Source organism: Macrobrachium nipponense, chromosome 30, assembly GCF_015104395.2.
Source record: "Macrobrachium nipponense isolate FS-2020 chromosome 30, ASM1510439v2, whole genome shotgun sequence".
In the NCBI taxonomy this organism is placed as follows: domain Eukaryota; kingdom Metazoa; phylum Arthropoda; class Malacostraca; order Decapoda; family Palaemonidae; genus Macrobrachium; species Macrobrachium nipponense.
Genome location: NC_087218.1, coordinates 62,775,989 through 62,792,715, shown reverse-complemented (window position 1 = coordinate 62,792,715; position 16,727 = coordinate 62,775,989). Strand labels below are relative to the sequence as shown.

Below are 16,727 nucleotides of genomic sequence, written 5' to 3'. Positions count from 1 at the left end.
CGAGTTCATTTTATATATTGTTTTTCTATTTTCCTTACAATTCGCTTCTCAGGCTCAGCGATGTTTTTCTGAGTAACTGGCCAATATTCATATTGGGAATGTTCAAAAAGTAAATGCTGAAGGTAATCTTTTATTTTATTAGAACAGGATCCTGTTGTAATGAAATGAAAAGGATTATCTTCAGCATTTATAATCTTTGAAAATTCCCCAATATATGAATATTGGCCAGTTACTCAGAAACATCGCTGAGCCTGAGAAGCGAATTGTAAGGAAAATAGAAAAAACAATATATGAAATCAAACTCGCTTAATTCTGCCATTCTTTTTAACAGTTATTATTATTATTATTATTATTATTATTATTATTATTATTATTATTATATTATTATTATTATTATATTATATTATTATTATTACAATTATTTTATAAAATAAGTTTTTCCTTTAAACTTTTTTAATCGCTATTCAGATTCTATCAGTCGTCTTACGATGCTAAGTCGAATATTCCATACGTAAAAATTGGGTTCTGTCCTTTTAGATTCTAGAAGTTATATAGAAAATGAAGTGATGGTTAGAATTCTTATACGAGAACTGCATTTTATTTAGATGATAATAAAATATATAACAGTTTGTGGATGCCCTTTCTACGAGGTCTCTTTCACAAAGGCTATTTTTTATCATAAGTAGCATGTAGCCTTACGTAAAAACAACCCACCTCATGTTGTTACCTTTAGAAAAAAAATCTTCCTTTTCACCATCGTTAAGAGAAATCATCCTTTCTAATCTCGAATTAGCGTTGCATCATGATAAGATCCTTGCATTGCATTGTGTGGCTCAGCGATTTTGCGCAACAGGAAATGACCCCTTCCTTACTTTAGTAGAAATGTGCGATCTATCCCTTCTTGTTGGCACCTGTGATATACTTTTTCTTATATTTTCCCTAAAAGAGCAATTGCCATATATATATATATTATATATATATATATATATATATATATATATGATATATATATATATATATAGTAAGTTTTCTTTGAATATAATATATAGATGAACAGAAATTTTTTTATTTGTAAAAAATTGAAAAGCTATTGTCCACAGTAATTACATTAAGAGGAGTGCAGGAACAATAATAAATTATATCATTAAATAGAATTGAACAAAACGGTAATGCGAAATTAATACTAGATTGCATGGGTAATATTAATCATGTATTACAGCGCTTATTATAGCTTACGCTATAAAAGGGTGATTCTTAATTATGCATTGAAACTCACGTTATTGCAGATGTAAAGCGAGGATATAAGTATTGGACGGAGCACATTAAAGTTTGTTAATTTCATGTTTGCATAAAATGCAATTTGAAGCTTACATAAGGTGGTCTGTCTTTTTTTCCTGTTTTCGTAAACTTGTAAAAATGATCTTTTACAGCTCTTGCTTTGTTGAGTTTCGTTTTGTAAGTTTGGCTTTCATATGATATTTATGCCAGCCTTATGTATGTATATACGTCATCATAATTTGTTAATACATACACAAGCCTTACCATAGCTTAAGATAAAATGCAGACGAGGCTGCATTGAGTAGGAGTAATCCTTTGTCTTGGACTGTGTATATATATATATATATATATATATATATATATATATATATATATATATATATATATATATATATATATATATATATATATATATATATATATATATATATATATATATATAAAAAATTTATTTATACATAGCATCAGGTTTTATATACTTCGTGATCAAGTTATTCATATATATATATATATATATATATATATATATATATATATATATATATATATATAATATATATGGAATAACTTGATCACGAAGTATATAAACCTGATGCTATGTATAAATAAAGTTTTTTTTTGCCACGAAGGAAAAAATGAAAAAGCGAGATAGCCGAGTACTTTCGGTCCTATTCGGACCCTTTATTGAGGTACAGTGCCTCAGTAAAGGGTCCGAATAGGACCGAAAGTACTCGGCTATCTCGCTTTTTCATTTTTTCCTTCGTGGCAAAAAAAAACCTTTATTTATATATATATATATATATATATATATATTATATATATATATATATATATATATATATATATATATATATATATATATCCAGGTTAACCAACATTGCATTGACCAAGTAAAATTTATTTAACAAGAAACAAGACCACTAGAAAAGATAAACTATAGGATTGCAGTTTTAAGACTGACAGCTCTTTTTACAACGGAGTATGACGACTCACATTTCTCTTGTGTTGTAGAATAGAGAGTGGGAAATGTTCTACAATTCCTGGAAGAATGGAAACTGAGGAGGTCTGGGTTTTGGTTTCGAGAGAAAGAAAACGTGATGCTTTCAAGTCAGCCATTTGTCATCACCAGCTGAAGCCTCTTGATTACTGCTAATGAGCTGAGTAATCTGTGGTTGCGCTGTAGTGAGCAGTTCTGGTTTGACTGTTATTCTAGGTTTGATGGTTGTTTCTGATTGTTTCCTTTTCAAGATCAAGTTTGCTTTACAAAATTCTTTGGCTGTGTTGCCTTACGTAAATTTAGTTTTGCACTTGTCAAAATTCTTGCTGTTGCAGGAGTTATAGATGTATCTTTTCCTCTCTAATTAACTTGTATTTCAGTAAGCTGTCGGGATGTATACTTTCTGTGCTAACTTTAGACCATAATGTGTAACAGGCTATAGTGAAGCTTTGCCGTCAAAACATTTTTTCTGTTCATGTCATGAAGGTGAGCATAACATTGTTGTGGTCTTGATAAGCTGGAAACGGGAGGGATATTTATCCTTTTGGGAAACCTAACAAGTCTCTCTCTCTCTCTCTCTCTCTCTCTCTCTCTCTCTCTCTCTCTCTCTCAGACTTATTCTCTCTGGGTGTGGGAACTCTTGAGTTCGATGGACGACACCATTGTTTACCTCCACGCGTCGCAGCTGGAGAGCCCTCGAAACTTGTCGAGCTAGCTGTCGAGTATGGAGCTTGATCGATTGATTAAATGCACATGTGGGGGGGGGGGGGGGGGGGGGGGGGGGGGGGGGGCGGGGGGGGGGGGGGGGGGGCAAGGGACCCCCGATGGATGTCGGAAGGCCTTCGGTGATTGACACGTCAGAAGGAAAGCGTCTATAACCCTCTCAGGTTCCCACAGGTATTGGCACGATGAAGAATGTCGTCAGCAATTCCACATTAATTCGCAGAGGGGCCTTTTGAGGGGGCTATCCTAATTAGATTCGCGAGGTTATGAAAGGACTGTCTAAAAGGAGAGTGAATTATGAGTTATGATTAGAAAAGCGAAATAGAAAACGGATGGAGAAAAGCGAAATAGAAAACGGATGGAGGAAGCGGCGCATACAAGAGGGATCAGTAAGTGCTGGCTGCACGTGAGTTTTGGCTAGTGGCGGCGAGTCCGGGCTCCGTGCTGCTGCTAGGTGGATGGATGAAATATAATAAGTGTGTAATAAGAGAACATTGATACCCCCCCCCCCATTCCCCGATAAGCCCATCTCCCTCTCTTTTCTTCCCATCCCAAGGGTCCCCTCTCTCAATTTTTTTCTACTCCCGACTCACCTGCAGGGTACGTTCAACTCTCTCTACTAAGTCTGTTTTCAAGACGAGGTCGAATTTTAGTGTGCTGTGAATCAGTCAAAGTAATCGAGTTCACTGGTTGAACGTGATTCCGGGTTTTCATTCCAGTCTTTGTTAATTAAACAGTCGTAGAGTTTCAGATAGACAGAAAATGTCTATGGAAATGACTCTGCAAGCTCGAGATGTGGACGGGCAGTTTTCCGTTGCGAGTCATGGGACATGCTGAACGAGGTTTCAAGTATCCTTGGAGAGCGTCAGTCAGTGTACCCTCCTCCCCCACCCCCCCTGCCATCATCTCTACGGTAGAAACAATAGTGTACCTTTTGTAAACAAAACTGATCCTTCTGGTCGTATAGCCAACCCTTCCGCTTCTCAACCTCTGTTTATTTATTTATTTATTTTTTTTTTTTTTTTGCTCTCAGATCTTTAACCTAAATTCTCTCTCTCTCTCTCTCTCTCTCTCTCTCTCTCTCTCTCTCTCTCTCTCTCTCTCTCTCTCTCTCTCATAAATCGTTTTTCGATTCCCTTAATTTGAGGTTGATTGCCTTTTCATAGTTTTATTTAGGGCAAGTTTTTAAAACACTGCGAATTACATAAAAACCAAATTTCTTAGAATTGAAATTCTTCATTACCCTTTGACGCTACAAATGGTATTATTTAGCGTCATATACCCTTGTTTCAGAAGAGGCCCTCTTTATATTGCAGTTCAGGATGAAGTGCCCAAGTAATATTTTGGGTTTGTTTTCCATTCTACCTCAAAAAAGACGAGTTGTTCTTGAATTAGATATTAAATAGAATTAGGTATAGCCCAGAGTTACTGAATCGGAATGAACCCGAAACGGGTTATGGCACCTTTTTTCAAGTTTATAAAACAAGCCAAACAGGATGACTGCTACTGTTATGTTTACTGGAGTCCCCATTCCCTTTTCTCTCTGTTTCTTTCTTATTCCATTTCTTCTCTCGCCAGTCTTTCATTTCGTGACTCTAATTCATTTTTCGTTCACTAATTTTAACTCTGATTAATTCAGTGCCTATCTATTGAACCCATTTTAGCACTGTACCCCATGGGGCATAGGTTTGAAGTGTTCATTATCCGTCCTGTAGCTTGGTACAACGATTGTGTGATTATATATACTAGATATATATATATAATAGATTATATATATATATATATACTATATATATACAAAAACATATACAACACATACATACATTACATACAACATACATACATACATACATATATAACTTGATCACCAAGTATATAAAAATTGATGCTGTGTATAAATAAAGGATTTTTGCCACGAAGGAAAAATTGAAAAACGAGATAGCTTCATGGCAAAAAAAACCTTTATTTATATATAACATATATATAAATGTATGAATAAATCAAGAGAGTGAACACATCAGCGTAAAATGTATACCAAGACACTTGATTGATACTTCACTTTATCTGATACTTCCGTCTTGTTGCTTTTGTCAAGACTCGTTGAAATGCACCCAATTTGTATCATGAAGGCATCAGGTAAATTGGTTAAAAAAATGAAAAAGTTAGTCCGTCGACAACGGAAACAGCCCAGTGCTCGGAATCAATCAATTATTACCAGCATAAAAGGGCGAACTTTGTTCCTAAACGTTGTTAGCTTGTTCTCCACTGACCCTCTTTCATGAACATTTCTGAAAGCAGATTTATCTGAAGCCATTATGGAGGAGCGCGTCTGGACCATATTATTTGCGTCGTTGTTTCCAAGGTGTATATACATTATTGGCATATTGACGATGCCAATAAGAAGAAAGTATTAGCTCGAATAAAGGTGGTTTTTTTGCTCCCGTAACGTCACCACATTCACACACAAACTTGATTTATTTATTAATAAAAAAAATAAGGAAAATTTTAAAAAGGGAGTAACGTTTTCATAAAAATAAAGCACACTTCATTTTATTAGGATTGAAGTTTGCGAAAGGGATTAATACCTGCTTACCAATATTAATAAAAATTACCTTTTCAAAAAATCACCATTATTTATAAAAGAAAAAAAGTTTGCTGGTAATAACCGCTTTTATGAAAAAAAAAAAAAAAAAAAAAATCGCAAAAGGTTTGTGAACCTCAGTTCGCTTTCTATTGACTGAGGTATATGAAGCTAGATCCCACCTTTTCATCCTAAATTACTTCCAGTAAGGTCCATTCCATGCAACGTAAAAACACCATACAAACAAACAAACAGTAAGGTCCAGGATATAAGAGAGAGGGCTCTTCTGAAGTGACAAGTAAAATCTGTCTGTGTTGCCAGTGGATTATTCATTATTGATATTTTTTGGAGCAAAGATCAAATGTTTGCACCGAACTTTACAACTCTTGTCATTTGTATCAATAATGAACTGTTCCCCCTCCTTCCACCTCCGGAAATAAAAAATCTGCCACATCTATATGTCTCCATTTCGTGGCTAAACTTCTGGATCTTCCTGGAAAAGGTGGGATTCAGTGTCGGAGATTTCAGTCCTCGAAAAGTGAATTTAGGTTGGTTTTGTTACAGATTTTTAAAATTTTTTCTATTTGCTCTTAATGAACTTCTCTTGACTGGACTAAAGCAAGTTTGCTTTCATCCCATTGAGAACGAGTCTATTGTTTCGCGGGAGAGAGTTTTCCCGCGTCTGTGTCAACTATCACTTGCCAAAACGAGGCCGCGTAATCTCTGTTTTTTCTGGTTTTGTAGAAATTGATAATTTTCAAAACGGCAATTTTATTATTACTGATAAACGAGCCATCTTTTCTTTCGTAAATTACAACTTGCAATACGTTCGGTTCAACTGTATTTTCTTTCGAGACATTGTTCCTATTTATCTCACTAATGTTAAGGAAACCGTAAAAACTTTTGTTACTGACTGTTGATTCTGGATGGATTTCCATATTTTGAAGCGAATCAGACTAATGTCCAAAAAGGCCTTTTCTGGGTCCTAAATGGACGATGTATGCTCGGGAGAGAGCAGCTACTTTACCTGACGACAATACTGTTGGCTGGTTTTTGCTGGAATGGTATTTCTGCCAAGCTGTCTAGCACTTTTCTCTTCAACTTTTCCTCGTGTCCTAAAACGTTTTGTAATCATCGTTGTTTTTCACTGCCTTATCAAGAGAAATTTTTTTTCGCGCAGTTGTTTATAGTTGTTCTTTTACCCAACGTACGAGGAGATGCGACTTTACCGTTTTCCTGAAAATGACTTATGTTCGTGATGTTATTGACCTACGTATATCTTTGACTATTTTTACCTACCTATTGCATGACTGGGATTCCTAAATACACCCTTACTTTCTCTGTATATATGTGTCATCATTTTCCAATATATGAATATTTAAGACTTTATTTAAATAAAACTAATTTTTTTTTTATCATACATTTTCACACACTCTTGAAGTTTTCGTGTAGAAGCCTTAGGATGGCTCCTTTATTCTGGCAGTTCCACTTGTTGACGATGTCACTCTTAATCTGGTTTCCTTTCATGGGAAGAATTCTTATTATAACTAGTGTCATTTTCCTTGTATCCCTAATCCCCTGCCGCCTTGGGAGGGTTGAAAAGTTGATTCTGGGATGGGATGTTCAAAGCTATTTATTTTATGTATATTTTTTATATGGTTGTTCATTGCCGTGAATGCTGGACTGGACCTCCAGTTTTTTTAACCTATCACCTTTAGACAACAGCGATTCATAGCTCATATAAGTTTTCTTAAAAATGAAGTTCTTGAAATCAAGTCAAGGAGGACTTTTTTCATAAGCACTCTTTATAATAGAAAAAACCATGGCCGGATAATTGTGTTAGGCCTAAAGAAATTGGGAATGACAACCATAGTATCATTCAGAGTTTTCCCTTCCCCATAGAACTGGCTGCTGCGGTCCAAGTGTTCACCATTTATCATTGTTTCGTGTCACATTTAACATTTTGAGACATCTACGAGGAACGTTTTAATATTGGAGTGAGTTAGCAGTAGCTCAACTCTCCTTCCGTGGAGTATTTTTGAAGATTATACGAATTTCGATGACAAAGTAGTGCTTGTTGACTAAATTCGTTCTTGGGATGAATGGATGGATGGATGATACTTAGAGGTGGCTAAAACTAGGCTCTTTGTTGTAAGGAAATATTCGCTGTCGTGATGAATTCATTAAATGATGATGAATGAGAGAGGTGGCTTTTATAAAATGTGAAATTTTAAATTATGACTACTAGCATGAGTTGGATGCTCTGTACACTTGACAGACTTTCAAGATATCTCGAAACTTCTCTCTCCTGAGGGAATGTGTTGATTCTTTTATTATTTTATCTTTTGAGTACTGCTTCCTCCGTTTGGTATACAACAGCTGACTCCCATCATAAATTGCTGGACAAAAGCATGAGTTCTATCAAATCTCTTATCCCGGATCTTTATATTCATTTCTGGCAATGGCGTTCAATTAGTTCATTGTGTGTGATGACAAGATGTTTCGTAATTCCTGTTATCGTTTACTTTCATTTTCCAAGATTATATGATCTACCAGGCACTGCTATAAATGCAGTCAGTTCAAAGAGACTTCCATTTTCTTTTGCAAGATTCAGTGCCACGGTTTTATTCCAGTTGTGACCGAATATTGGAATGCTCTTTCCGTTCCTGTGGTTGAATCGTCAGAACTTGAGAGGTTTAAACTTGGTGCAAATACTCAAGTACTCTTTTTGTTGAGCTGACTAAACGTGAGTCTCGCATGCTTTTCTAACTAGAATTGAAGCTTGGTTCTTAATGTGATATTAATGAAAGTGATGATAAAAACTACAAAACGCAACCCAGCAGGTAGTTTTTAATAGTCAACATATTATTAATAGCTTCACTTTGGAGTCCTTCAACGATGATGAGGGAACCTTAAATACCTGAGTGTGTGTTATTTGCATGAACAAGTTTGAAGTCATCTCAGGGCGACACGTTTACACTGGTGGCTTCTGGCGTCCTTTTATTTGCAGTGGGGTTTTTGTCTCCAGCCCCGCGCCAAGGAAAGCACCTTCAAGAAATTCTGCCACTCATGTCCTGCTTGTGCTTTATCTTCCACAAATCTCCACACATCTCCAGCCTCCCTTCGCAAAGTCTTCTCCCAATTAGGTCTGGGTCTTACAACGTTTCTGGAGTCCACAGGAGCTAAAAGTCAGAGGACATTTTCGAGTACTTTTCATCCCCAGGTTGTGTGGATTTTTTGTCGTGACATTTGTCACCCAATGACTGAATCATTCTTGTTATAAGTTACTTTTTATTCTATATGCTTTTGTTGCCGTTTTTGGGTAACTGTGAGCGCGATTTTATTGTTAAATTCACGTGGTTATAATAGCACAGTAAATAAACGAATACTATTTCTCCCGCGCAAGGCAAGTCCTGTTTGGTTTTGTGGAGTGTAGATGTAAAGGAGGTCAAGCCAGTTTGAACGTACCTGTTCCACTAGTGTGGGCGGACAGGACCTGTCCCTAAACACTTTTGGTCTAGACGTTGCGTAATACTTGTAGCCGGACTCTTCCGTGTCTTTTGTAAGGATTAATAAAGTATCCGCTCCGAGGCTTCGGATCTTCCTTTGCAGGGGTCAAACTTTATGACACGTCTTAAGGAAGAGGAGAAAAGTTAGTGTCGTAAGTTATTTCCATTGCATACTTGGTTGCAACATTATTAAATTCTACCTAACGTTCACGAGAGAGAGAGAGAGAGAGAGAGAGAGAGAGAGAGAGAGAGATCGAGAGAAGAGAGAGACGAGGAGGATGGAAAGAGAGAGAGAGAGAGAGAGAGAGAGAGAGAGAGAGAGAGAGAATTGCATGTATTATTACTGTGACTACAGCCGTAGTTGAGATACAGTATCTTTAATTATAAAACGAAACCCGTAGGCGCAGTCCAGTAGATCCCTAGTTTACATGAAAAGTCTGAAAAAACTTAAGATGCTCAACTTCACGAAAGAAAGGGCAAGGCTGTTATTAGCTGCAATGTCCACCCATCATTTTGCTGGATCTTATTCTTGGGAGGATGTAAATGTAGACGATCTGAATTTAAAAAAAAATAAACACAAAGCATGTATTATAAGATACTTGAACGACGGGAATAATGGAAAATGAGAAATTAAATGGAATCATATGTTTTTAATCCATTAGTTTCAGATGCGAGTCAACTCTGGGAGACAAGAGCATAATAAAAGAACTCCAACATTTCCCCATGATGGACAGGTCTTCAAAGCCTTAGGAGACTTTCTCAGTATTTATACTGGATCATTTTTGTGAGCGGTTGCAGAAGAGAGGGACCGTCATGTTTCTCAAGAGTTGAAAGGTTCAGGTTTTCATAAACGATTGTCACTTATGATGTGAAGTCATTTATATTTGTTGTAAATATTATAAATGCTGGGTTCTCATAATTTCAACGGGTGCAATAATTCTTTGGTTTTGTTTAAACACATACGATTAGCGCCTCAGCGGCGTGGTTGGTATGGTATTAGCGTCCCACCTCGGTGGTCGCGGGTTCAATTCTCGGCCATTCCATTGAGGAGTGAGAGATGTGTATTTCTGGTGATAGAAGTTCACTCTCGACGTGGTTCGGAAGTCACGTAAAGCCATTGGTCCTGTTGCTGAATAACCACTGGTTCCATGCAACGTAAAAGCACCATAAAAACAAACAAACAAACACATACGATTAAGTTTAAGGGGAGTTTATTCTATTTGCGATGTCTTTCTTTTACGTACATTATCAGAACATTGAAATATTGACGGAAACCCAATACAAGGTAGCCCGAATAAACTTTCTTCGTTGGTATTGCATCTTTGAAGGGTAGAATATTGTTGTTGGGGGGGAGGGAGAGTTAGTCCCATCAGTGTGTCACATGTGGTGCACTATAGGCATTACTAACCATTGTGTGTAGCGTCCTTTCGGTCTCTTGCTGTGCTCGCTGTTTAGCCTTTTACCTTACCTACTTTGTCCAACTTCTCTTATTATAACGGCAAAGTGCGACTGTGGGGTGTTCTTTCACTTAAACTTTTATATCCTAGCTTCATTTTATTTATTTTTTTGATCTTTTATCTTAATTGCTTTCTAAAATTTAGGCTGTGAAACCAGGCACTGGGGCATGTTTGGGCATTCGGCGCTGTGGATCCTCTTATCGTGCTGCCCAACCTCTGCAACTTATTCTTTTCACTGAATGACTGAAAGTGTCTTGTAGTTTGGCGTTTTAGCCTAAACTTCACGATTCATTCATTCATACCAGAGAATTTGAAGTATAATCCGCTTGTCTTAATATATATCAAAATAAGTGTGTGTGTGTACAAATGATTATAAAAAAAAATTTCGGCAGTATGATTTTTTTTAAAATAAATTAATGCTGTTTATTCCTTTATTTCCTTGTAGTCTGGTTTCTACCTGCTTGTTACTTCCTTATTTCTGGAATTAAGGGGTCAGTAAAGTCCAAGCAAATGTTAACCAAGAAAGAATACAGAAAAAGTCCTTGGAATCTTACTTTATAAAGGTCACTGACTGTAGAGAAATAAATGGGCAATGATGCTTAAAAATGTCAGCAGTCCCTCTTGCATACTCACAGACAAAAATACAAAGATTCCGAATCGTGGTAGTGTGCAAACGCGAAACGTGCCATTGGAGTACAAACAGGCACGCAAAAGTTTAAACCCTTTAGTTACGGTGTCCATATGCGAGTCATCGTAACTAACCTATTGAATAGAGAAGCTGTGTGAGGGCGTAAGTGTTCGTTTTTGTGTTGGTGCAAGACAGCAAACACTGATTGTTTATGGTCCACATGATAGACTTGGAACGAAATTCAGGAACTTACTTCTGTATAAAGCATCTAGATATGCATAGTGACTTTACGGGAACATTGGTATAAGTTATTAAGTAGAAACTCTTTATTTTTAGGAAATTACACTGGAATTAGGTAAATTTTATATCTTGTTCATTCGTGTGCAGAGAGGTATTGGTGCCCTAATGGTTTTTAATCTTGAAAACCCGTTCAGCAAATTGAGCGCACTCTGGAAGCATACAGTGGAATACTTGGCCACGTTCTGAGATTCATGCTGGATACCATAGGGTGAATTACATTTAGCATTACTAATTTTAACGATGGGAACCGTGAATTTGTACAATAGAAGTGGTGGCTGTTGATTAGAGGGCGCGAGAGTTGATGTGGATTTAGAGGGAAATTTTGGTATTTACCAAAGGCTTTCTCGCCGACTGCGTTTGTGCAGGAGTTTCCTCAATTACTCTGCCTGGACGTGTTCTATCCGGCGCACATTTTAACGCTTTGTAAAACGGCTGTTGCTCCCCAATAAGAAAGGAAAGTGCAAGTGAGGATAGATTAATGCTCATGTATCTATCACTGGTGTTAGAAATGCCACAGTGTCTGTAAGTCGGCGTCGGTGAAATGTAGGATAATATGCCCGCAAAAATTGCATGTGAGGGAGGGGACGATTTTGCACGTCATCTAATTTTTCTCTTTTGTCCGCGAAAAACCGCTCTGGCGATTAACGTTATTATCTGGTGGGTGCTGATGGGAACTAAGAATAGTGCGTCGATTTCGTTCATTGTTTTTCGTTGTTACGTTAAAGATAGGTACTGCTTGTAGGGGATAATGCTGTTTGTCTGCTTCCCCAGATGAGGTATTTCTTACATGACACTGTAGATCATCATCATCATTATATCATTTTCCTTCTTATATTTCCTTATTACATTATTCCTCTTTGGCTAAACTATTGATTTCGTAAATTTGGTGTTGGTAAATACAGTTAAATTTTTATTTACTTATTCATCAGATGGGTTACATTTTGAGGAACGCACATCATTCTTGATTACCTTTAATTTGCAGGCGCTTATTTCTACGAACTCACTCCAGCTAGATTATAATACATTTCATGTACTATCTGCTGTCTTTTTTATATCTCTTTCGACAAAACATCTGCTGCAGCGGAAAGAAGGGTCTGTGTAGATGTGCCTTGTCTGGTATAACAGCTGCTTTGTGGACATCCTACGAGCATCGGACGGGGAGGTTGAATAGTTACGTTCTCTCTGTATGAACTTGTTGATTTGTCTAATAGGTGCTCATTCTCTACATTGCCTCAGGGTAGGGCTTATGAGTTAAAACTTATTGTTAATATAATAAGTTGAACTGATGGTTAAGTTCGTTAAAGATACGATAACCCTCTTAGTGGCCTGATGATTTCATGAAGATTGAAGGTAATATTATCCCTTCATTTAAATAAATTTTCTTTTTGATGGCTTGTAAAACTGAACTTGCGTGCTCTCTCGCACGCACAAATAATAAAAATGTATATATGCATACGTACATATATACACACATACAGTATGCGTGTGTGCCTGTTTAAAAGATGGCTCAATCATTTTAGTAATTATCGACAAGGCGCCAGGTACAAGACTAATAACAATGAGAGAGAGAGAGAGAGAGAGAGAGAGAGAGAGGTGAGAGAGAGGAGAGAAGGAGACGAGAGAGAGATGAGAGGAGGAGAGAGAAGAGGAGAGAGAGAGAGAGAGAGAGAGATGGTAACAGCGGTTGACGCGAGTAACCAAGTTTTGTGTGAATGCATGGCGGCAGTATTGTTAAATGACTTTGATTTGTTTGTCCAATATTCTGATTTGTTGGTACACGGAATATTGCAATAGGAAGGTAATATCCAACGGTCAGGACAGTTTATTGGACAACATCCTGTTTTTATATTTGCATTTCGTGGCAACAAATGTGTTTTTTTCTATTTTCTTTAACATTTTTCAGTTGCCTGCATTCTTGTGCACCCTTGATATCAGAAGCGTCGGGGACTTATCGCCACCTTTTTATACGAGTATATCTTTGTAACTGGTATTATATTGCAAATCATATTACTTCGTGTTTTTTAGACTTTGCCCCGAGAAATGATATTATTCCATTAATTAATGACCCTTTTTTGGACTCCTCATTCTTTCAAATGCTAACGAATGTCTGTCTACGACTTTCGCTTTGAGAAGATTCGATTTTGTCTTGGAGATATATTCTTGTCACTTGTTTTATAAGGAGTGTTTTATTGGTCTTCCTGTTCCTCTTATTTCATCAGAGAAAATGGGTCTGATCAGGGTTTTGAATCTAGTTAGACCAAACCACGTTATTTTTTCTCGTTTTGTTTCTTGCGCTAATTTACCTATATTTTTTTTTATTAGGTTTATACATATTAATATATCGGAAAACACACTTCTGCAAAGGACTCGTATAGGAGATTGTATGAATCCCTAGCGTACTCTTGTTTGCACTGCTTAAACTCACGTCAGTGAAAACGGCTCAAGAAAAGGTAATCCCCGTTCTGAGAGAGAGAGAGAGAGAGAGAGAGAGAGAGAGAGAGAGAGAGAGAGAGAGAGAGAGAGAGAGTCCATTCAAAAGGGGGGAAAACTCAGAATGAATGGTTTTACAATGGACCGTTTTGTGGTACATGTAATAGCTGTACGGTCAGTTGCTTTGTCATTCGGCATTATTTAATGTTAGTTTCATTATTTCTTCTCCAAAGGCCAAACCCCAGAGGAAATAAATAGGCCTTTGAAGGAAATCTCAACGCGCCAAGTGAGTGAGTGGAGTCTTATCACGTCTTGAAAAAAAAAATCCAAGGTCGTGGTTTATTGATAAAGGTAGATGTGGAACGATTCACATCTGATGCCTCTCACTGCGTCAAGAAATCAAAACCTTGTGTGAAGGCTTTTCTCTCTCTCTCTCTCTCTCTCTCTTACTCTTAATAATGATTTCCTGTAAGTAGATTATTTCGGACAGTAGATTAATTTAGGAAATTGTTTAAACTAATGTTTATACCATTTATGTTGGCTAATATTTTGTTACTTTTTCTAAATACTACCATTTTTTATCACCACGTGGCAAGAGGGAAGGATTTGTTATGAATGAAAATGTAAGGAAATAGGAGGCATCGTAAATTATCCTACTGTGAGTAAAGTAAAAGTCGGTTCCTGTCTTGAATTGTTGGCGACAGAATTTTTAATTTTATTTATTTTATTTTTTTTGAGGGGGGAATCTGGGGGGGTGGAGGGGGGGGGGGTGGGGGAGGGGGGAGGGGGGGGGGGGGGGGGGGGGGGGGGGGGGGGGGGGGGGAGGGGAGGGGGGCGGGGGGGGGGAGGGGGGGCGGGGGGGGCGGGGGAGGGGGGGAATTACGCATCGCCACGTTGAATGTTACCGAGTGTGACCTTAATACATATCAATGTGTACGTGTGCATACATATATATCTATATATATATATATATATATATATATATATTATATTATATATATATATAATATTATAGGATGATGGACAAAAGAGGCTGAAATATGAGAGAAAGAGAAAGAGTCCCTCTCTCCTTTCCTCATGCTGCTTAGAAGAAGATCCCGAGAAATACAGGTTTGGATTGTCGAGTACTATAGCATAGCGTTCCGATTGTGTTCGCAGGGGATATGGCAGTTTACTGCGTGCGGTGACAGATGGCGGCGAGGAGGAGGACGGCGGCCATGGATCACGCCCTGTGGCTGAGGCTGATGGTGTTGGCGGGGATGGCATCCGCCTTTTGGATCACACCTGCCATGGCGGACTGGGACCAGGATTGCCCCAAAAGATGCAAATGTACTTACGTCAGCAACAGGAAGGTGAGTGTTGATTTTAATCCGGCAAAATCCCTTTATTGTTTTACATCACAAAGTTCATTTGCAGTCACGCCTGCTACCGCTCATTTTTTTTGAACTTATGGGAGTAAACGTCTTGCAAAAGATTAGCGAGTTGTAAACCTTTAAAATGTTGTGTAGATATTTAAACAGAAAATGTTATAAATGTAGTTAACGGCCCCTGTTATTCTTAATAATTTTGGAAATATACTGCATATATTTTATACATTAACAGAGGCATAATCGACGAAGGAAAGTGAAACAACGGAGTATCTGCTGCGAGGCCTTTCGATTTGTCCGCTTAGTAAAGGACGACAAGTCGAAAGGCCTCTCAGAGGTTACTCCATTGTTTCACTTGTATATATATATATTATTATATAATATATATATAGATATATATATATATATATATATACACAAGTGTGTGTGTGTGTGTTTCTGCTTTCTATAATGTAACGGTTTACTATACTTCTTGAAAAGGCCCACACCTTCCCTTGTCTAGGTGATAATAAAAAAGGAGAGCCATTATGTATTGGCCGAAATATAGTAGTAGCTTATTGAAATTTCTGTTCCTTTTCGGGGCTTTTCATTCATTCATTTTCCAAATGTTATGATGTCTGTTTCTTTTTAATTTAGACGTATTAACTTTGTCTAGCTGCAATTGTGGGTGATGAGCTACCTCTGATTTCTGTCGTATGGAATCTTGTCAAGGATTCATATAGTTTCTATGCATAGAATTCGTATTATCAGTTTAATTAGGAATAATTCCGTATGCGGTTTAAATTTCATTTAGCATACACTTTAAAATATGCCACAAACTTTTTACTTCTGGTAAATAGTCATATAGCATGCGTATGCCTCTTGATTCTTATTGGCAAAGCTTGTCACACAGCATTAGAATTAATTTTCCTTTAAAGAAATCTGTTTATTTAAATCCATATTGCATTGCGTTGTCTTGGCAATGTATTCCCTTGTATGTTATTTTCTCCCGGTACAATTTCATGCGAATTTTGAAGTACTAATTAATTAGAGGAAATGAATATCAGATCCCCACTCACATTGTTTGTTGCACGCACTCCAACAAAATACTGTCTCCTACGTAAAGCAATGATCGTTAGCGTCCGATTAGGACAATGCAGGCACGGTGGGGATACCTTTCCATAATAATGTTATTAGTTATCGGAGTTTTCTGAGAGTTTTTCGTAACCACATCGATCATCGTTGACAAATCCATTTATGGTAATGAAAAGCATCCAGGATAGCTATGCAGGGCCAAGGAAATAATCGTGGCGGGCTTGGTCATGAGGAGTCATGACTAACCTGATAGTTAAGTTAGGTCCCTGCAAGAAAAGTTTTCAGTCGAGGTGTGGTGGTAGAACTGATGCCCCTTTTCATGCTGTAATTCGCCTTGTGTAATTTATATTGAACTTTAATATGTACATTTTCCCGTCTTCTCT

At 37.3% G+C, this 16,727-nt stretch overlaps 1 protein-coding gene across 1 annotated transcript in view; it reads left to right on the top strand.

Moving 5' to 3' along the window:
• The window catches only part of LOC135202572 (uncharacterized), a 109,652-nt gene that overhangs the window by 72,615 nt on the left and 20,310 nt on the right, over window positions 1-16,727 (top strand). Inside the window, exon 3 of the mRNA XM_064232070.1 lies at window positions 15,062-15,255. Within this exon, the coding sequence (XP_064088140.1) occupies window positions 15,094-15,255 (162 nt within the window). The 5' untranslated portion in view covers window positions 15,062-15,093. The remainder of the gene's footprint in view (window positions 1-15,061; window positions 15,256-16,727) is intronic.